This window comes from Mus musculus, chromosome 11, assembly GCF_000001635.26.
Source record: "Mus musculus strain C57BL/6J chromosome 11, GRCm38.p6 C57BL/6J".
In the NCBI taxonomy this organism is placed as follows: Eukaryota; Metazoa; Chordata; class Mammalia; order Rodentia; family Muridae; genus Mus; species Mus musculus.
In genome coordinates this window covers 65829421-65852460 of record NC_000077.6, presented here as the reverse complement: position 1 = coordinate 65852460, position 23040 = coordinate 65829421, and the positions used below count along the sequence as shown (strand labels likewise).

The window sequence follows — 23040 nt, the reverse complement described above, 5'->3', positions numbered from 1 at the left end:
TGTGCTGAAAGACATTTTCCCACAGAATCTTTCTTTTCCAAATGTGTAGGAAGTAACAAAGCATCCTATAGTTTATGGAGAGCTGTTCTACCCATAAAGCAGTTGTTAAAGTTTCACAAGGCAATATCTTATCCTCCATACCGCCTCTGACCCAGTGAGGGCACCAAAGAGGCACCTGAATGGAGGAGTGTCTCCATGGGAACATCAGCACTACCAGAAGCTTCCACAGTCTGGTTTCCCCTGTGGCCCCTGCTCTGTGTGTACACAGCCTACAGTGGTTCCTAGAACTAGCATCAAGACTGAACAAATTTAGTGGTAGGAGCCCTGCAAGTACCTTCTTGGGCTCTGGCTGCCACATCTTGCTCCAAAGTGAACAGAAAGAATCTCATTCAGAGAAACTGTGTTTTGTTTTTGTTTCTTTTTTACTTAAGAGGATTCAGAGACAACCTCCCCACTATCCCTTTAAAATGCGGGCTTACCCCCTGCCTCCCATCACTAATACTCCTTAAGGTCCACCAAGCAGGACCTCGCTGACTTCCTCTGAACCAGCACCTGCTTCTTTCTTCTCTTCTACCAATTTATTCTTCCCTTCGTCGTGGGCCCATAACTGCCCTCCCCATGCTCTGCAGTCTCGAGACCCCCTCCATACTGTTTGCTCGGCCTCATGTTAGATCACTCCTTCTCAGGAGGCAGGGGCAGGGAGGAGCAGGGAAGTGCATGGATGTACAGCATCTCCCATTGCTGTGAGTCTGGATCCCACCCCTCCCTCCTTTCAGAAGCTTTGCAGCACAGAAGCCAAGGGTTCCCTATCACATAGACAAGAGAACACATTCTTATTCGATGATGGGCAAGAAAGGACAGTTTATAAGCAAGATTGTAAGGGTCCCCTCCTACATGGGACACAGTGACATGGATAGAATAAATAAAACACTCATATCCACAGACTCTCTGCTGCCATCATATTAGCTATGCTCAGGTACCTAAATGGTTCATCTGTATGCACAAGGCTATATTAACATACTATCACTTGAATATAAACTTTAACTCAAATGCTGATCTGAAACCTATCTTTCTGCATGTCTACCTCCAGCCCGGACCCCCACCTTGTCTCACTTCAGTACAATAACTAGTCCTTTCACTGTGTCTTACACCATAAACATGACTTACCATAACCTTACCAGGTGTGAACCCCGATCTTCACCACACCCTTGCCTACCTAGGTAAGGCAATCTGTGTCAGTATTGTAAATGATGCTTCTCTTCCAGGACACTCTGGAGATGTGTTCCCGGGAGACAGAGTTCAAGACCATCCTCTTTGCTTTGTGCTACTTTCATGCGGTGGTTGCCGAGAGACGGAAGTTTGGGCCACAGGGCTGGAATCGGTCCTATCCATTTAACACTGGGGACCTCACCATCTCTGTGAATGTGCTATATAATTTCCTGGAGGCTAACACAAAGGTGAAACACAGGGGTATGGCTGCGAATCATTATGATATGGACTTCCCATACACAAGGGTTCTGTGGTGTGAGGAAGGTCTAAGACCCCACATAGAGGAGATAAGGAAGTTCCAAGCTGAGGACCAGCCTCAGGCTGAGAAGTCCTACTGTGACATCAGAGCCAAGAAGCAAAGCAATCCAAACTGTCAGCCCCATGAGAATTCATCCAGAGACCCATCAGACTGATTATATGTGTGGACACCACAGCAGGGATTTGTGGATTGACAGAAGGAGACCCCATTCTCACCTAATATAAGTTCCCAACCCAACTTGATAAGCAAAGGAGCAGAGCTTTCATTGATATACACATCTCCTCTTGTGGATGTGGTTCTGCCACAGGTGGAGAAAAGGCCAAATTCATACTGTGTTGCCAGCCTCCTCTTTGTCAGACCCATTTCAGGGAAACATCTGCTAAAGAACTTCCACCTAAAGGGCTGCTTGTACTATCAAGGATCTTTTTGTCTGAAACATCAGCAAGGGCACCACAAGGTCAGATGCCACAAGAAGTCCTGCCAATAGCCCTGAGTCCAAGGGAGCCCCACACCATAGCTTCATCCATCCCCTTTGTGGATTGGCTTGTCTCAAATGGCTTCCCTCCCTAACTCTTACTCCACAATCTTCTACACTATACTTTATATACTCTGAACATTCAGAGGGGACAACTGATCCTGTAATTAATGACAAAAAATTTAAAAGGGCTCATGGCCCTCACATCCTCCAACTGATATTCATTGCTTATGTGAAGGACTTCAGAAAAGCCTGATATAACCCAAACATGTTTAATATTTCCAGGTTCTGGGGACACAAAGTTTAAAGGGGTATCACTTTTAATCTCAAGAAGCATCCAGCACCAAAGCCTGTGGGGAGATCATTCTTGCTCTCTCACCTCTGACTCAGGTACCCTATGACGACTTGCGTTACCTGTTCGGTGAGATCATGTACGGTGGCCATATCACAGATGACTGGGACAGGAGACTCTGCAGAACCTATTTAGAGGAATTCATTCGGCCAGAGATGCTAGAAGGAGAGCTCTCCCTGGCCCCGGGGTTCCCACTCCCAGGAAACATGGACTACAGTGGCTATCACCAGGTAAGGCACTGCATTGCTTACAGCAATACGACAGTCATGGAGGCACCAAGAACTCCTCCTGTCTGGCCTGCACAGCTCAGCATGCACATGCCCACTCTGGAAGCCAGGGAAGGATGCCCGAGAGCTAAGTCTGAGAATATTTCAACCTTGCTCTCTGCCCCAAGATTACTTGGCTCAACCAAAGAGGCTTAGGATTTCCAGCCTCAAATTAAAGATGAAATTGAGCTTGGAGACCTCTGTAACCTTGATGCTCAATTCCATAGTTGGACTTGTCAATCTTCCCCACAAATAACATCTGGGGCAGTGATCTACTTGTTTTGAGTCAAGATGTTGATGAAAACAATATTAACGGGGGGAGGGGGGTAATTCTCACGTAAGGACTTAGAGACCTCTGCATAAACTTTATCATTATCTTCATTGAAAGTGAGCTTGTAGCCAGATCACTTACTGTTCCCATTTCCTGTTGACAGCTGTAGACAGAGGCATGCATACCCACATAAGAGAAAGGCATTCTGGGGGAGGAAAATACTTTAGATTATTAAGCATTCTTGAAAGAACTAAAACTTACCTATGTTTACAGCAAATTTAAGAGGAAAGAATTGTCATAGAAACTTAAGTTTTTAAGTCATAAAACTTAAGAATCATAATCATAGAAGTCATTTGATCCAGAAGAGTCATACCTGTGATAAAGAATTCAAAATGAGGAAACTCTTACAAGAAATGAGCAAGTTGTAACACCTTGAAAGGCTTTGCCCAGGATCCCAATACATGAGCATCCCCTGGTGTCTGTGGACCACTGACCTAAGCATCCTCGAGGATGCTGCTCAGGTCTTGAGTCCCACAGTAATAGGACTTACACATTTCCAAAGGGCTGAGATGGAAGCCCTTCCTACTACTTCCCTTAAGTCTACCAGATCAGAGATGGTCCTAGGGCACCTGCCAAGGATCCAGGAACAGGCTGGAGGGAATGCAAAGCTAAGAACACAGATTGAAAAAGTGAGCAGTATTTAAACTAGTTGGTAACAACACCAATAGATCTTGAAAGCCCCTTCAGGGAGCTTAACTTGGAAAATAGCTTCTTGGGGTTATAAAATGAACCATGAAGGGGTACAAAAAACAATCAGTGAAGAAAGTAGCCTCCATGAGCTGGTTAAGACTCTTAGGCAGACTAACCGTGACTACCAGAATTAACTAGAGATGCATTTAGGCAGCGCTGTTTTTTAAAACTGGCTGCTTTCTCCAGCCCAGCCTCGCCCTCATTTTGTATGGGAGTTTGTTTGGGGCACTGGTTCAGTGTGAGAAAAAGATGGTGCTGAGTAGTAACTGTGCCTGGTATGTGAAGTAAGCAAAGATCCAGCAATCCACCACCAGGACAGTGGTGCTGTGTCCCTTGCACAGGAAGGGAGACAAGTTGGTTACTCTTTGACCAATCTCGCCTTTGGTTTCAGTATATTGATGCTGAGCTGCCCCCTGAGTCTCCCTACCTATATGGCCTCCATCCAAACGCCGAGATTGGCTTCCTGACCCAGACATCGGAAAAACTCTTCCGAACCGTGCTGGAGATGCAGCCTCGGGACAGCCAGGCTGGAGATGGAGCTGGCATCACAAGGGAAGAAAAGGTGAGTATGGCTTGAAATAGTTTGAGGAACCCAAGGCTTGCAAGAAGTCACCTTTCTGCAAATAACTTCAGTAGTGGTAGGGTGACTAACATATACACAAGCCAACTTAGATGCTCCCCTGCTCCAACAATCCCTCCCTATCTACTTCAGCCCATCCCTGACCCTCTGATTAAATCAGAGGAAGTCCTTGCCATTGGGATTGGCAGATGGTTTTACCAGTCCAAAGTCAGATTTTATTTGGCTTCTCTAATGAAGTAAGGGAAGGTCAGGGCTGAGCAGGAAGGGCTTAGGAGCTTTGAGAACCACTCCCAGATTCTTTGGCAAAGAAAATAATGGCACTATAGAGTTGGCTGCAAAATCCCTCTCCACTCAGCCACTAACCAGACCCCATCTGGATAGCTACCTCTCTCTCTCTGTGAACGACCTCCAGCCCAAGTATCAATGGATACAAAGTGCTTCAAGCACAAGGCCAAGAAATCACATGAAGCTGGGGAGAAAATTACAGAGTAGAAAGCAAACTGGGGTGGGTTCAGATTTGAGGATAACCAAAGGTTTGGGGTGGGCCTATGATTTAGGGGAAACAGAGGACAGAAGAATGGGCCCCCAGAGTGAATCTTCTAAATTTTTTTCAAGACCAGTGGATTGTACTTAGAAGAGATGTTTGTCCATCCACCAACTCATATTCACCCCACAGCACTGCCAAGTCCTTTTAACTGAGTGGTCCTCAACTTCCTAATGCTCTCTGACCCTTTTTTTTTCCTTTCCATTTTTTATTAGGTATTTAGCTCATTTACATTTCCAATGCTATACCAAAAGTCCCCCATACCCACCCACCCCCACTCCCCTACCCACCCACTCCCCCTTTTTGGCCCTGGCGTTCCCCTGTACTGGGGCATATAAAGTTTGCAAGTCCAATGGGCCTCTCTTTGCAGTGATGGCCGACTAGGCCATCTTTTGATACATATGCAGCTAGAGACAAGAGCTCCGGGGTACTGCTTAGTTCATATTGTTGTTCCACCTATAGGGTTGCAGTTCCCTTTAGTTCCTTGGGTGCTTTCTCTAGTTCCTCCATTGGGGGCCCTGTGGTCCATTCAATAGCTGACTGTGAGCATCCACTTCTGTGTTTGCTAGGCCCTGGCATAGTCTCACAAGAGACAGCTATATCTGGGTCCTTTCAGCAAAATCTTGCTAGTGTATGCAATGGTGTCAGCGTTTGGAAGCTGATCATGGGATGGATCTCTGGATATGGCAATCACTAGATGGTCCATCCTTTCGTCACACTTCCAAATTTTGTCTCTGTAACTCCTTCCATGGGTGTTTTGTTTCCTATTCTAAGAAGGGGCAAAGTGTCCACACTTTGGTCTTCATTCTCTTGAGTTTAATGTTTGTAGCAAATTATATCTTATATCTTGGGTATCCTAAGTTTCTGGGGTAACCCAATCACAAAGGAACTCTCACAATATGTACTCACTGATAAGTGGATATTAGCTCTCTGACCCTTTTAACACAGTTCATGCCAGGGTGACTCCCATAAAGTTACTTCGTTGCTACTTCATAGCTGTAATCTTGCTACTGCTACAGATAGGATGTAAATTTCCTGATAGCAGGTATCTGACATTCGACACCTGTGGGGGTTGAGAACCACTGCCCTAACTGCAGCCCCCTCGGGGCTCATGAGAAAACATAAGGAAACGGCCTTGGAAGGTTAGGGTAGAAGAGCTGAGCACTTGCCAAACATTAATGCTGCAGGAACTGATTCTGAGCAAACTGACTGGCGCTGAGGGGAGGAGCTAGAGTTCTGTAAAAAGTTGGGAACAATATCCTTCAGACCGAAGTTATAAAGGTTTGCTATGTCTAGCAATGAGCTTTAAGGTTTGAAAGTCTAATTCTGAGGGACATGAGTGCATCTCGGTAGTAGAGCACCTGCCTGGCAATACAAGGCCCCTACATTCAGTCTTCAGAACCGGAAAGAAAGGAAAGGGAACCCAGTGACTCACATCTGAGCTAAGTGGCTATAGTCACAGCTCTGTGATCAGAAAGTCCAACAGAGACCATTTAGGAGGAGCTTGTTTGGGCTGACGGTTTCAAGGGGATAGTGTAGAATAGCAGCATCCATGGAGGCGGGAGCATAAGGTAGACGCGGATAGTGTAGAATAGCAGCATCCATGGAGGCGGGAGCATAAGGTAGACGCGGATAGTGTAGAATAGCAGCATCCATGGAGGCGGGAGCATAAGGTAGATGCGTAAATTGCAGAGGAATGGACCAGGAAGCAGAGAGCACATGGCCTGATGCAGGGGTGAGCAGAATACATCCCGGTGACCTTCTGCCAGCTTAAACCCTACCTACTTCCCAAATGAACCCACGTGGGACATTCCAGATTCAAACCGTAACATGGATTATGTATGCCCAGCAGTTGGTACACTGATGGCTGTGGCGTAAATGAGCATACTTACTAACCATCCTTTTCCACCATTCCATATGTATTTCCATACCTCCTCGTCACTAATAAGACTGGATTAGGGTCTACCCCAATAGCTCCCTTTTCATATACTCTCCTCTCTGAAGGTCTATGTCCAAATCCAGTCATATTCTGAGACACTGAGGATTGGGGTTCAACATCTGAACCTGGAGAGGATTCTGATCAGCCAGAGTGCTGGTCTCCTCCAGTAATACCCTGCGGTGTAAGCCTTACTTCCTTCTGTGGTGATGAAGCAGGATTTCTTAGTGCTGAAAAACTAGCTAGCCAATTGGAGAAAAGTAGACCAGCTTCCGTTCCCTGGCTCTTTTGGTAAAAGTATAGCTTAAATTTCTCAAGTATTTAAATGTAAAACAGGAAAACTATAAATGCATTGGAAGATCACTTGCATGGATGTCTTTGTGGTTGTACAAGGAAGGTACTTCTCAGGTTTCTAGAAGCCTCAAAATCTAAGAACACAAAGATTAATAATTTTGATGGACAATTATTTTAAGAGCTAGAGAGATGGCTTAGATGTTAAGAGTAGTACTTGTTGCTTGGGTTCTAGTCCTAGCACCCACATCAGACAGCTCACAACCACCTGTAATTCCAGTCTCAGGGGATCAAAGATAAACATGCAATAAGAAAAGTGACACTATCTCAGTGACATCTAAGGGAAGCAAAATGTCATTTTCCATAACAGTTGTGAGACCTAAAATGAAAGTCCTGATCATCTCTGTTGGCAAAGGTCGAATTGACAGAACAATATGACAATAGCTGCCAAAGTTCAAAATGTTCATGTTTTCCATTCATGATTCGATTTCTTAGAAATCACCCAGTGAAAACACCCAAAGTATACAGATTTTATGATGTAGTTACATTTACTTATTGCAGAATTTTTATGGTGTAGGAATGGTGAACAAAACAATTACCAATAAAACAATAAATGAGGTACATCAAAAGAGCGAAATAATACACACTTTAAATAAAGCAATTCTGTAAGTAGCAACAGAGGACTTTATCCACATTTATAGGGAAGCCAGTCACAATGGCACATACCTTTAGTTCCAGTGCTGGGGAGGCAGAGGTAGGCAGATCTTAGTAAGTTCAAAGCCAACCTAGTCTACATAGCAAGTTCCAGGCCAGCCAATGTACAAAGTGGGACCCTGTCTCAATAAGTAAATCAATAATAAAGGATGCATGGGGACAGACCTGTAGATCAGTGGTGGAGTACTGAATTCAATTCCCAGTACTGAGGAGAAATGTGTGTGTGTGTGTGTGTGTGTGTGTGTGTGTGTGTGTGTGTGTGTGTGTGTGTGTTGTATACATGTTATGCATAGACAGAGGGAGAGAAACTGATAAGCATGGTGGTGTTTGGATGGGTGATAAATGCATAAATAATAACTGGTAAGTGAATGTGGCTGGCTGATGACTAAGAAGAGGAACTGTTTGGTACATTGAAGAAAATATGCAAACATTGGCAGCTTTATAGTATTTTCTCTTATGGGTAGAAAGGATTCTAGAAGTCTTTTTTCCCTGATATTTCTGGTAAATATATATTACTTTCTCAAAAAGAAGGAAAAGCAGAGGTATTGCTTATGGAAATGAAATTGAATTCATCCCTTGGAAGGCATCCCTTCTCTCTGAAGGACTCCTGGTGCTCCCTGAGCAAAGAAGAGTCCTCCTCCATCTCCGCCCAGCTTCTCCTCACCCACAGCTCCTTCCCAGGCCTCCACACTTGACAAGAGACAGGATAGAACTCAATGTCCCCATCCTTGTGTATTTTGGAGCAATGTCTCCAGACCATCTCTTCATCTCATTGTGAGTCACAGCCAAATGGCTGTTCACTGATACAGGACTGTTTCTTCAATTCCACTCCAGAGACAAAAATATAATATAAATTTAGCCATTTGTCTCCAGCTCTGGCAGCAGCTTTCAGGTACCATTAAAATTCCATTCCATGTTTGGCTCTGATAGCAACCAGAGACCTATTTGTTGTGGGGTGATGGGCTCTTGGTTTTTGGTTTAGTTTTTATTTTTCCTACCATCAGCTCTTTTTCTGGGGAATGGATTGTGTGTTTGCAATTCAAGGCAAGGTGAATCTTAATCATCCTTTACACGAATATAGTCCCTTAAAGCTTTCAGACGCCCCAACACCCATCAGCTCATTTGATTTGATCTTCAAGTCAACCCCTTAGAGTTGGGGGAGGGGAGCCAACCAAGACAGACTCGAGTGGATATGTTCACAGAAGAAAACCTGAGGCCTAACTGACTTACTTGCATCCCATGAAAACTGGGTTAACTCAGTCAGGGTTCCTTGGCGGTAAGCAACAGATACCAATCTAGCTAAACTAAGCACAAACTAACTTTCCTATGTCAAATGAACCAATCAAAGAAAAGGCAACAACCAAAGGCTCCAGGGTCTCAGTGTGGAAGAAGCCTGAGGGGCCCTTCAGGGCCTCTCCTTTCTCCCACTGGCTCCTTGGATCCCAGGTTTTAAACTTTCATGCTCCTGAGAATATAATCGGATTCTTGCTTGAGTAAGGAGAAGCTTACACAAGTGATTCTCCAGAAAGATGGGGAAGGTATTCCCCAAAGAAGAAATAGGTCTGCTCTTGGAGGAAGGGGTGGAGATGTCACAGTTAACAAAGGCCAGGTAAGGCACAGGCCCCTACAGCTCAGTGCTTACAACTTAGAAAGACTGCCTCATGCTCACCTGCTCACACCTTCCTGCTCCCTCCACTCTACTCTGCTGGCCATATGGCCCGGATGTGTGCACAGCTTCATTTGTCTTTCTCTGCTAATGAACCTCCCAGGCTTGCTCATTTCCTCCAAAACAGCAGGCTCAGCCTCTGAGTGCTTGCCCCCAAATAACCCACAGTCTTTGTCCCTCAGTTTCAATTTTCCAGGGTTATCCTAGCTCCCCAGGCCTAATTAGCTGATAGTTTGTAAGAGAAAAGGAATTGCGGGAAGAAGGTGTTTAAGTGATAGATGATCATTCCCCTTTCAGAATTCACAAATAGAAAACCACAGTAACACCTCATGGAAATACAGAGCAGAGGGAAGTGAAGGGAGTCTGCCAGTACCCATGCCCTTCCCTATAGATGCCAAAGTCCCAAATGCCTTATGGCAATGGCTTAGCATCTGCATGTAAGTTATGTACATCCTCTTATACCTTATACAGTACTGGGCCTTATGCATGATAGGCAAGTGCTTTAGTAAGGTATAGTCCATTCCATTCCATATACCTTATGCCACCCCTAGATTAGTTACAATGCCTAAAGTTGTGCAAATAGTTATACTGTGTTGTTTAAGGAATAATGACAAGGTATGATTGAACTTTGATCCATGGTTGTCTGGATCTGAGGATGTGAGAACCACTGACTTGGAAGGCTGTCAATGTGTGCTTGTGTGTTTCAGCCCCACATGGCCTACAAGGGGCATCTCAGGCCAAAGACTAACTTTAGTTCCTATAGCTAATTGGGTCAGCTTGTGAGTTTTTCAACATCAATTCTTACAATTCTTTTCAGGCTGGTCACACAAGTCACAGGGGATTGGTCAGCCTCTGGAGAGAAGTGTCCTGAGGTCATTCCTCAATCCTGGCTTAGCTGACCCAAGCAAGCCAGCCAGTGTGTGATGAAAGGAAGGATGGCAGGTGGTAGGTGACCATCATTTAGTGTCCATTACAGGAGGATGGAATCCCTTGATTTAAAAAAAGAAAAAAGTATTATATTATTTTTTTGAGATTTTCATACAATGTATTTTGATCACATTTACCCCGAACTCCACCCAGATTTGGAACCTCACCTCTATCGTACCCTCAGATTCATGGTTTCTGTTGTTCTTTTTGTCATGGTTGGTTTTTATAATCACCTCCCATAGGACTGGGAGTGGAGTGGCTTCATCATTTGCAGGTCTTTTGCAAGCAACCATAGCTGCTATGGATTTGAAAATACAACCGTCCTGCCGTGTCCTGACACTGTCTTGCTTAGGTTCTCCCCAGCATCCAGCTATTACAGTCTTTACCCCTGTTCTGCCCAGCTCCTGATACCTGGGGTGGAGTGATACAGATGTGGGTGACTGAGCACACCACAGTCACTTTGACTGGTCTTCAGACTCTACATTAACCCTTGCCCACTGTACAAAGCAGCTTCTCTGAGGAGGTTGAAGAGCTGCGCTGACCTTTGGGTACAGAGACATGAACTTGGAAGGTAGCTTGATACTGTGGCCATTTAAGTTAATTAATAAAAGTAGGGGTCTACTACCCCTGGGGCTTTTGAATTTCTCAACCATGGGGTTCTTAGCCAGATTTACCATACAAGGCAGGTATTTCCATGGAATCCCTTCTTAACTCTATATTTTCTGCCATGGAACAGGTCAAAACCTTTCTGGAAGAAATACTGGATCGGATGACAGATGAATTTAACATCGCGGAGCTAATGGCTAAGGTGGAGGAACGCACCCCCTACATTGTAGTTGCCCTCCAGGAGTGTGAACGCATGAACATCCTTACCAGAGAGATCCAGCGCTCACTAAGAGAGCTGCATCTTGGCTTACAGGTAAGTAAAAGGGACATTGCGGGAGGACATGGCTGGACCCCACAGGGACAGAGTGACAGACAGCCAAGGGCCAGGGCACTGAAGGGCAATTTTTCCAAAGCCATCCAAATGCCTGAAAGCTATCACTACACAGAAGCCAGACTGGCTATGGGGACATCTGAAAGAATGAGCATAGTATTCAGTTCTTGTTCAATGGAGTCTTCTATGTCCGTGGGTAATGACTTGCATGCGTCTACACTGACATCTTTAGTAAAAGAGTTATCATCTCTGGCTGGAAGACCAGCTCAGTGGTAGAGCTTGGCCAGCATGCACAAGGCCCTGGGCTTGATCCCCGGTATCTCAGAAGTATGTATGCATATAATACAGTAACTTTTTGTAGCTTACATTGAAAGTTCAGTCAGGCCCCCAAAGTCTAGACTCCAGACGTGGAGTCTGCTGATGCTGCCATGTCTAGTTTTGGAAGTTATACAATGATAGCTCTGTGTGTGTGTGTGTGTGTGTGTGTGTGTGTGTGTGTGTAAACAAACTACCAAGCAGTAGAAAATCTAGGGTTGTTTGATTTGTTTCCTTTAATTTCCATCCCCACACACATACACAATATGGGCAGGGGAAAATAATATGGAAGATGAGATGGAAAAGCCCAGGCTGTTGAGGGTAGGCAGCATTTGATGGCTTCCAAATTCCATGTCAGCATATAATCAGGTAAATGGCAAAATTCTGCAGCAGTCTCGAATGTAAAGCAAACCCCTTGCCTGTCATATTTTGCATCTCTATTCCTGGGTAAGCAGGTATATAGTAGCAATTATCTTGAGTGGGTTTGCTGCAGTCATAGCCTATTGAAGCCGTGCAATTTGGCGCAGGCTGTTTACCCATTTGACTTCCAATTTGTTCAGTCATTTTTCTTCTAAGAACTTTCACTGTGCCTCTGTGTAGTCAATCATGAAGAATGCCTGAGTAGAGATTGGGAGGCAGTGTGGAGTTTCTCTCCCTTCAGTCTAGCTCCCATGATGTTGACTGATGGGCTCTGTGGGCAGAACTCAGCACTCTGTGGGGAAGGATTCAAAGATACTGACATGGAGTCATCCCTGCAGGATAATCCAATAGAAGGTTCGTAAAGAAAAGCTAGAGGAGGAAGCAGGAAAAGGTCCATAGATCAGAGAAAGAACAGTGAGGCCTTTGAGGAAAGGTGAACAGGCACATTTAAGGACAAAATGACAAGGTTGCTAGAGACCAGAGCAGAGGAGCTGAGAGTCCACCTGCTGCGCCAGAAGCAAACATTTCACCCAGAGAAGCAACAGCATATGGTGAACTTCTAGCATGTGATGGAAGAACCACGTAGAAGTAGTAAGCAACCTGTATGACCTGGAAGGTATTTTCTAATCAGGATCCTCTTGGGAAACAGTTTCATGAGGATGGTCCCCAGAGTGGCCTGGCCATCAGACTCATATAACACACTCTCCCATCTCCATCTGTATCACCAGTCTGGTTGTCTGCCCTGACGACTTCAAGGTGAGGCCTTGTAAGCAGCATCAGATGACCCTGGAGATGAGTGCAGCTTCCATGGAGGAGGAAGGGCAGAGAATGCCCTCCATGACAAAAAAAAAAAAAAAGCAGAGGTCAGAGCAGGGAGAGCCTTTAGGCTCAGAGCAGAAGGGAGCAGCAGAGGAAAGAGACCCCCAAAGGACAGCTGCAACAGTACGGCCTCCCAGAGGGGTGTGTACCAGAACCTGCTAGATGGACCACTGGAAGTCTGCTTCTAAGCTAAGCATGGGCTTAGGTGACCTGACAATCTAGCAGAGACAGGAAGAGCCAATGCTGCTGCCCTTCCCCTCCTCCGCAGTCACTTCACAATTTGAAGCTGATGTTGGCTCAGTGTAGGAAAAAAGTGGGCGGGCGTCTCCAGTCTCCCAGCACATAAGACAAGCCAACTGCCATCCCAAATGAGGCATCACAGTCACAAAACGCCCGGCCTTTAGAGTTAATCACCAAACACCCTCAGCCTTATGATAAAAACATTTGTGTTCCCAGTAAATCAGAACCGACTGGCTGTAAGACCACGTGGGCCCGGAAAGTCCTAGCTGAGCTATGAGATACAGCCCTGAAGGTCTGTAGCAGCTCAAAGCACACAGATGGTGGGGGTGGAGGAAGAAATCTGGGGAAAAGCCAGCTGGCCACCGACATGTCCCTCAGAGAGGATTTCTCTTGGGAATTCACCAATGTCAGACATCTGGCTCTCAGTCTTCCTAGGTGTCCTGATTCCCATTAGCCAGATGCACAAAAGCTTGATCTACAAAATTCCTAAATGCTGATTCTTTTTTTTTTAACCATTATAACTAGTAATTTTCAAAGGAGCATATTCTGATAAAAAGAAGACTAGAAAATTCTCTTCCTACAGAGGTACAAGTGAGAATCCAAATTTTTAGACTTGACCAATAGAATACAGTAGATACTAATGTAAGTGACATATCAGATTTCAAAGATAAAAGACCAAAAACTGTAAAATGTGTCATTAATAATTTGATTATTTATCCAAATATTTGATATTTTAGGTATATTGCATTAAAAGAAACATTCGGAAAATTAGACTCACCTCTTTCACATTTTGAAACAGCTGCCAGAAAAATCTTGGAATCCCCATGAGTCTCATTTCCCTTGGCTAGCCTGGCACCAGGGCATGTCTGGAACTTCTCATTGTTCAAATAATTGATGACCTTAATTTTTTTCCCCTGTGTTTTATTTTTTCTAAGTCTGTGCACTTGTTCAAATGCATAGGCTGGCTGGCTGATGTTGGGTCTTCAGTCCTGCACATTGTTGACTTCAGATCAAGTTGGGAGGAGCACCTTGTTCTGAGCCTTTGATCATCACCCCTGGGCACGTGCCTAGGCCTGATGACTTTGGCTAGCTCGTTCTCTACCAGAGATTCAGATGAGCCGGACAGTGGACCACCTCCGTCTGGAAGCCACCGTGGAAGATGTGGGACCCTTATCATTCTATTTCCTCCCCATCTCCTGTTTCCTGGTGACTTGTGTAAATGAAAGCCAGGCCCAGAGAGGATGATGTGTCTATAGGTCTACCATCCCAGCCCTTGAGAGGCAAGATTACAAATTCAAGGCCAGTCTGAGCTATGGAATGGAACTCTATTCCTAAACACTACGGAGAGGAGAGATCCTTCAGGGATGCAGTGCTTCCCTAGAATGTGTGAAAGCATCAGGCTCAAAACCCAGGATGGCGTGGGGATGGGGTGAGGGAAAGCTAGCTTCAAAGACCATTTTCCTGAGAAGAATGGATAGGGAGCTGGCCATGAGCCCTCAGATAGAGGGGGCATGAAGCCCTGAAGAGAAGTGTCATTGCCAGCCTGTCCTCTTTGGATTAAATGCTTCTGCTGCCGTGTGAACACAGCCTGCCTACGGATGACCTTCCAAATGGAGGTTTCTCGGCCCGCCTACCTCCTCCCTTTGCTTTGGTCTGACTTCAGCCTATGAATCTAGCTTCTAACACACTGTGACTCAAAAGAACGAGAGCCGATAGGAAAAAAAATAAAGTTTTCACTCTATTGTATCAAAGAAAGATTATGAAAGCATTTATTTATAGGGATGAATAAAATAGATAAGGTCACAGACACGCTGCCTCCATCAGACTTGGAAAAGGTGCCACATGGACTGCCATGTCTCCCAGTTTCCCATCAGTGTGGAAGCCGAGGAAGTGTGTCACGGGCCTGGGAGGAGATGGAGGAACCAGATTTCTAAGTTTTCTTTTTGCTGACCCCCATGTGAGTAAGTCCGTTTAGACAGGAATCAGTGCTGCTCAGACCCAGGCTAGGGAAGGCTAGGAAACCATTTTCTTTACTGTACCACAGTTTTTAAGAAGAGCTCTAGTAGGAGCTGCTGACGGCCCATCCATTAACAGCACATGTTCTTATAGAGGACCAAAGTTTGGTTCTCAGCACCTATGGTGGGTAGCTCACTACTGCTTATAACTTCAGCTCCAGGGAGCTAACACCCCCTTTTGGCCCCTGCAGAGAATGCAGGCAGGCATAGACACATTTGCTCATACCTACACACAATTTAAAAGACGAAAGTGGGCCCTGGTGCCCAGAGTTTGGCCATAGACTCTTCCTATCCAGCTATGACAGCCTCCGCCAACCTGGCAACATCTTAGGAAAATGTCCTTTTGTTTGTTCTGAACACCTTTCAGGACAAACTGTACTCCCCTGGGCCTAAGATGCCAACACAGGCACACTTGAGTTGGGAAAGGGCATCGTTGCCTCCCAGCTCCCTAAAAATTGAGCCTTTCTACTTCTGCTCAAAGTAATGAAAATATCTGGGTTCCGAAACCACACTATGAGGGGCCTCTGATTCCGCAGTAGTTCCTGCTTCTGTGGGAACAAGGGGAAGCCTGGGAGGCGCGACATTCTTCCCGTTTCTCTTGCTTGGCATTCAGGTTAGTCAGTGCACATGGCTGTCAGAATACATTATAATATCACAAGAAGACGTGAGAAAACTGTTAAGGCATTAAGTGACATACTCTGTGTACCTCTGCTGTCAAAGGAGGTTAGATTTCTGAAGGGTGTTAAGCATTAAGTGTTGCATTTTTTAAAAAGTAGACCTTATCTTTTTCTAGCATAGTTTTTAAGTTCAGAGCAATTACAGATTCACATCAGGCCCTTGTCCCACCACGCAAAATACTCTTAGCATCCCCAAAGTCTGTATTTATTACAACTGAGTTCATGTTTCACTTGGGGATCTCTCATGGTGTTGTTGCCCTTCCTATGGGTTCCATAAAGCATGGTTTCACTGCTGGTCACACTTGTGTGGAAGGGAAGTCAGTTTGTGTGGATGTATGTGCGTGTGTTTGGGGAAGGTATTCACAGACACACAAAGACACACACAAAGACACACACACACACACACACACACACACACACACACACACACATGGAGACCAGAGCTCTGTCAACATTGAACCATGTTGTTCCTCAGGAGCCATTCAACCTGTTAGGGACTCTCATTAGCCTAGAACTTAACAATTAGACAAAGTTATGGCCAGTGAGTCCCAGGCACCTGTGAGTCTCTACCTCTCCAGCACTGGAACACAAAAGCACCAACTTCATGCCTGGTTTTTTGTTTGTTTGTTGTTTAGTTGTTTGGTTTAGTTTGGTTTTAACATGGGATCTGGGGAATATACCGCAAGTCCTCATGCTTGCCTGGCAAACATTTACCAACTAAACCATGTCCCCAGCCCACTATACTTATTTTAATAGTAAGCACATCATTTTTTTCTTAAAACTCAAAGCCTTGGTTTCAGGCTTCACAGGGGCCTGGTAACAAAGTGTTTATTGACTTGGCCAGAGGAGATAACCAGAAACAAAGGACTTCTCCGTACAAGCAAAGGGCAGCAGTAGGCACTGTCTGGAGTTCAGAATGACTTATAGATTTGTCTCACTCTGACACAGTCCTCTAAGTAGGCCACTTGAGGACCAGGAGGGCATATTCATCACACTTCGGTGACACCAATAGTCTGTGCCCTAATGGCTTCTTATGAATCCTGTAGGGCTACAGTTTGGGACAAATCCAGAATGGAGTTATTCTCTATCTTCTCACATGACAGAAATTTTCCCCATGTACAGTAAGTAATTCCCATTGATAAACCCAAACTTGATAAAGCTCAAACCAGTTTTATGGAAAGGCAAACTTAACTGCACCATTTCCCAGGCAGGCATGGTGATGCACACCTGCAAACTCAGCGCTTGGGAGGCTGAGACAGAAGGAGTGTGCATTGGAAACTAGCCTTGGTTATGAATTCTCTCTCTCTCTCTCTCTCATACACACACACATATACACATACACACACTTTCATGTTGGCTCTGTGGTACTTTGCTTTTTGTAATAATCCATTACTTTTGTACATATCCTCTTAACCAGATTGGCAAGCAAATGGTAATATTATAGTCATATAATACTTTTTTTAAGCTGTAACATAAAAGATTTTTAGCATGCCCTGGCAAAAGTACATACATTCTACAGTCTCCATCAATGGGAAATGTAGCCTTTCCACTCAGAGTAGGAACACTCTGAGAACCTAATTTAATGCCCAGGCTTATTATTCTGTTTATTTCTGCTGTACAGAACAGACCAAGACATCAGCTCTACCCTGTCCTCCTGCATTTCCTCAGCCCCTTGATGTATTACATAGTCACACATGCTCTTGGTATCCAGAAGAGCCAGCTTAAATTTTACCCCCCAACCCCTGACAAATGAGAAGACCAGCATCTTTCTCTACCCTGCTATGCCATATGACTTCTTTACCCTCACTCAGACTAGGATGTAAGACCAAGCAAAAAACTATGCATGTTGAAGCTTCTATGGTACTTGGGACATCCATGCCTGCCAGGCCACATAGGGCTACTGGGTACATGCAATGCTGCCAACAGGACTTAGAAAGTGTTAGCCCATGAAAAAGTTTCTGACTTTGCTAGAACTACCATGGGAGCCTTCAGTACCTATGCCCAGTAATTGCACTAGGAATTAAGCTCACATCTGTACTGCTGCGGCTGAAGTGGCAACTGTGGGTACTAGGCATGTTCTAAAGCACCAGCCTTGGTAAGACAAATTCTGCAAAGCAAATACAAGACAGAACCACACTAGCAGCCAGTACCGCTGGAGTCAGCTCCCATCTATGAGTCAAAGGACACAAAGACTAGTGCTTCCAGAGACTTCTGCCTCCTTAACTCTTTTTCTTCCTATTGGTCTTTAGGGGGAGCTGACCATGACCAGTGAGATGGAAAACCTACAGAATGCCCTATATCTAGATGTGGTCCCAGAGTCCTGGGCCAGGCGAGCCTACCCTTCCACAGCAGGCCTGGCAGCCTGGTTTCTAGACCTGCTTAACAGAATCAAAGAGCTGGAGTCCTGGACAGGCGACTTCTTGATGCCCTCAACTGTGTGGCTGACGGGCTTCTTCAACCCCCAGTCCTTCCTGACTGCCATCATGCAGTCCATGGCCCGCAAGAATGAATGGCCACTAGACCAGATGGCCCTGCAGTGTGATGTGACAAAGAAGAACAGAGAGGAGTTCCGGAGCCCTCCTCGGGAAGGGGCCTACATCTATGGGCTCTTCATGGAAGGTGCCTGCTGGGACACACAGGTATAGTAATGGCATGCATGTTGACAGCCCGGTGCAGTGCTCTGGAATCTTGTTACCTAGGTGCCCTTTCTCTTCTTGAGCCTTTTTCTTTAAATCCATCCAAGAGCAAAGGTTCTGAAGGTTGCTTAAGATGAGGCCCGTGCAACCACACTAGCTGGATCTAACCTCAGCACCATCATTTACCAATCATGTGGCTGTGGTCTAGTGTTTCCTCTCAAGTGCCCCACTGACCAAACTATAAAATGGGAGAATAGCCACTGGCCTGCATCTGGTACAAAGACAGCTGACGAGGCCATGGTGCTGATGGCTGGCCTTTCTGCTTGGATGGGAAGGTATTCTGGGACTCAGAAGCCTAAGAACCACACAGATCTGAGGGGAGAAGCTGTCCCAATGGAAAGGTATCCCAAGTCACGGAGACCCAGGAACCGCACAGCTCTAAGGTGGGACAGTGTCCCGATGGAAAGGCATCCTGAGACAGGTGAGCCCAGGGACCAAATGGCTCTGAGGAAGCCTCCTCAGCACAGGCAGTCCAGCTCCCAGGGGAGGGAAACCCCAGCGGAGGAGCTCAGGAGCCCAAGCCCTCTGGCTGCTTCCTTTCTCTTCCTTGATTCTCTTTTCCCTCCAATGAGAGTCACAGCAGGCAGCAAATCTCAAAAGAGATCAGAGGCTCCAGGATGTGGAGGGATGAATCCTGCAGTGGTTGCCTATGCTCCCCAGGGCAAGCAGACAGCAGGGAGCTAGACAAAGCGCAGGGGTTCTTGGAGGGTGGAGCTTTCTACAGTAGAGATTTCCAGGAGTACTGGTAAGATTTCAAGTCCTGAACTCAGGGATTGGTGGGTTTTGTGCAAACTTTTCACCTGAAATTAGCACAATCTTGGGAGGATCCTGTTAAAGGACTAGAGATGACCTTTATCACAGTTAGGGAGGTGTGGAGGAGGGGGCCTCAGGCAGGACCCTGGCCACTTTCCCACCTTGAGGGCTTATAAAGTTTACAATGTATACAAGTTTACAAAGAGGGTCCATGGCAGGGAAAGTCTTTACTGCAGTCGAAGTGGTGTGAATATCTAACATGAATGGCAACTGGTAACGGTTACTGCATTTCTTTCCGGTGGAATGAACATAATTTGAAACTAATATTATTATAAGAACACTGAACCATATACTTTTAAAGGGCTGGCTTTATGGTATGCTAAGGACAGTCTAAGCTTGCCCTGCTCCTCCTCAGCTTGAACATTCTGTCCTGGGGACAAATGACAGTCCCTCTGTTCACTAGTTCTGTCATCCACCACAACTTACATCAACCTCTGAGAGAACTAGAAAGCCAAATCATTTTAATACATTTATGAAAACAAACCAAATTATTCTGTTCATAACAAAAGCAGGCCAGGGGCATGTGGTAAAGGGATCAGTGTCTCCCCAAGTTTCCAAGGGGTGCTTCAGGAAGCATCTAGCACATGTGGTAAGGAAGCAGAGCTGGGATCGCAGCAGGTTGTCTTCTGAAGACTCGAGAGCATCTCATCTTCAGTGTGTTTGCTGCAAGCCCAAATTTATCTGGCTAACGACTCTTTGGCTCCTGAGAACATCTTAGAATCAGTAAAAACTTTATAGCCAATTAGACAGTGGTCTTTGATAAGTCTACTAAGCCAGCCCAGAAAACCATAATCTGAAAAGTTACAAAATGGCCAAGGCCTGCCCTTGTCCCCAGTTGGGGGGAAGGGGAGGAGTCCTTCCTTGCAAAAAGTTGAAATGCCCCAGAGGTGACATGACCACATAACAAAATCTCAAAGAAGTAGCAACTCTGCTCAGCTATAACCTCAAACCCAAAGGCATGTGCTGGCAGAAACCGCACTCCCTTCCCTGACTAGAGCTTTAACATGGCATCTGCCAAAAACTTGCTCTTCATACCCTGATAAAATGGATATATGAAAAAGTAAAGAGGGAGAATCTATCTGAAAATAGATTAATCTGTACAGGATGGATAAACTTTAGAGTTCTGTATCAGCAACTGACTTTAAAGCCAGGTGTAATAGCACATGCTTAGAATCCCAGCATTCAGGAAGCTGGCAGAAAAATCCTGAGTTTAAAGTACAGCGTCAGTTACACAGCAAGACTTCCCTTTCAAATAAATAAACAAGCAAAAAAGATGATTTATGCTAAGCACAGAGAAATGTATTTTTAAATATGAGAGCTTCTCATACACTGTGGGTTATCGGGAGAACCCTGAAGAGTGGGAGGGTTCTGCCAGAACCTGGGGAAGATGGGCTGGCTGGACTCTGGGACTAAGGTGGCTCTCTTCACATTCTTGTTCTTAGACTGGGATCATTGCAGAGGCGAAACTGAAGGACCTGACACCCCCCATGCCTGTGATGTTCCTCAAGGCCATTCCAGCAGATAAGCAAGATTGTCGAAGTGTCTATGCTTGTCCTGTGTACAAGACTTGTCAGCGGGGACCCACCTACGTGTGGACTTTCAATCTGAAGACTAAAGAAAACCCATCCAAGTGGGTTCTGGCTGGTGTTGCCTTGCTTCTCCAGATTTAACATCTTTAAGAGTCCTTGGGAGAAAAAAGGAGGGCCGCTCTCAGTTCCCTGACAGGCAAGTGGGTGGTGGGTGATAGATTATTATGAAGAAGTCATAAGCATTAAACCCCTGTAGAATTTCTCTAGGGAACTTGGAGGGCCTCAAGTGAGGCTGAGTTCCTCGAGAGCCCAGAAATAATGGGAGAATTCTGAGTAGTAAATTTTTCAAATAAAGTGATTTATTCAACTCTTCTAAGAACTGTTGTCATAAATAATGGTAAAGAGACCAAGACAATCAAGCTGGTAATGACCACAGACCTTGTTCCACAGTGCAGTCCTGGACCTTTGTGCTCTGGCTCCCAGATACCTCACACGCATAGGCAGTATCTATCAATCATAATCTGCATGCCATCGCTGCTTGAGAAACACTGCCCTGTTTAGAAGGATTAGTGCTACAACACCAGCATTGCTCTGTAAAGAGCCAGAGTACATACTCAAGGCTTTGCAAGCCACATTCTTGGCTAGAAACCTTCTATATGGCCGCTGTGGCCCAAACAGGGTTACAGCCTAGACACGTAACCAAGTGAGTGTGGCTGCACTCCAGTAAGACTCACAAAAACAAGATCACCTCCATTGTAGCAGCTGTCGTATGGCACCTGTCATAGTAGCCTGGGATCGAGTCACACATCTACTAAATAACCTTCGTACTCCCTGTTTGCTGAGGGTACAACTGTAACCGTGCAAGCAGATCCTATTAGCTTTGACAGTCTGAATACGACTCGTGAGACACCCACCCCACCCCCCAGGAGAAGCTTATACTATAAAGCTACTCACCTGAAACTGTCCAGATTCCCCATTGTAGACATGACCACTGGAAATTAAATGGGTGTGCAGTTTTGATGGGTTTCACACAGCTCTGTGAATGACTTTGGTACGGAAGGTGAGGATGAGCAGGGATCACTCTTCCTCGTCTTTCATACCTTTGAAGTAGTAGTTAGTTACCATTCAGACAGTGCTTCATGAAATACAACAGGCACTCGAAGCCCCTGGAGGACTTATCAGAGCAAAGCTTGAATCCTACTTTGCACAATTCTTGACTCAACTTGGTAAAGTTTAAGAAAAAAAAAATGGGAAAGGGGAATTCTTTAGGGAAGAGGAAGGTGGTAATCCAGAAGATGGAGGGAAGTAGATAAAACAGCACTAAGGATGGCTGAAAAAGCCACAAAGGATCATACTATTTTAAAAAAAACTATAATAGACATAATTCCGTATATAAATATGCATACAGTTTTAATGAACTCTTCTTATCTAGACTGACAGCATTCCCTCCAAGAGTCAAAGACTACCTAACAAAAACCCCAACAGCAGACATGAGAAGCTGTCTTTTGAGTTTGTTGGTCAGGGCTATCTAAATATACAGCCTATTACGCTGTTGTTCTTAGTTACCACCAGAGGTAGAGGTTCCTATTGCTGCAAATACTATGCACGTCAGAAATAGGGCTCAAAGACGCCTGAGTTACATCTGACCTGAACTGCGAAGTAACTTTCATGGTACCAAAGATGAGAGGCAACCAACAGTCCTACCCAGTTACACCACCTCCCAACACAGCCCCTCCAAACCACATCAGCCACCAGCATGGCACAATAACCCTAAGGCTGTAGTAGCAGCACACATCATCCTGGCAGTAACCAATAGCTCTCTAATCCACTCAACAAAAAGGAGACCTAACTAACTACTCAGCATAGTAAAGCAATGGTCATTCGAGGAGATTCTAATATACATAGAGATAGAGATTTCTGCATGCATACATTAACATGGATAAAAATAGAGGGCATGAATTTGAATGGGAGTCAGGAGGGGTACATGGGAGTGTTGATAGAAGTTTCACTGTACCAAGGAAGGAAACTTTGAGATATACAACTTGTGATTACAAGGACAAATGGGCAGGTTAGACATATATATGTTAATAAAGTCCTGGGCAGTATTAAAAACTAGATCGATACTATTGATTTCTTCCTAACACCCTACAGGCAAAATGAGGTAATAAAGAACATTTTAAAACATAAAACACTCTGGCAACAATAACAGTTCAAGAAGGATGCCAGGAGAAAGGAGGAGAGTTGAGCCATGTGACCACGTGACAGGCAGACTTACCTGA

General features: G+C 45.2%; 1 protein-coding gene across 9 annotated transcripts in view; it reads left to right on the top strand.

Annotated features, from left to right (window-relative positions):
• The window catches only part of Dnah9 (dynein, axonemal, heavy chain 9), a 337258-nt gene extending 316121 nt beyond the window's left edge, over positions 1-21137 (top strand). For 7 of the 9 annotated variants that reach the window (XM_006533213.4, XM_017314522.2, XM_006533212.4 and 4 more), the window contains 6 exons: positions 1266-1457; positions 2394-2585; positions 4034-4204; positions 11037-11219; positions 17973-18362; positions 20675-21137. In XM_006533213.4, coding sequence (XP_006533276.1) covers positions 1266-1457; positions 2394-2585; positions 4034-4204; positions 11037-11219; positions 17973-18362; positions 20675-20902 — 1356 coding nt within the window. In that variant the 3' untranslated portion in view covers positions 20903-21137. Of the gene's footprint in view, positions 1-1265; positions 1471-2393; positions 2586-4033; positions 4205-11036; positions 11220-17972; positions 18363-20674 lie in introns of those variants that run through there. The other 2 variants (XM_017314523.2, XR_003949434.1) reach the window with 2 other exon arrangements.
• The last annotated feature ends 1903 nt before the right edge of the window (positions 21138-23040 follow it).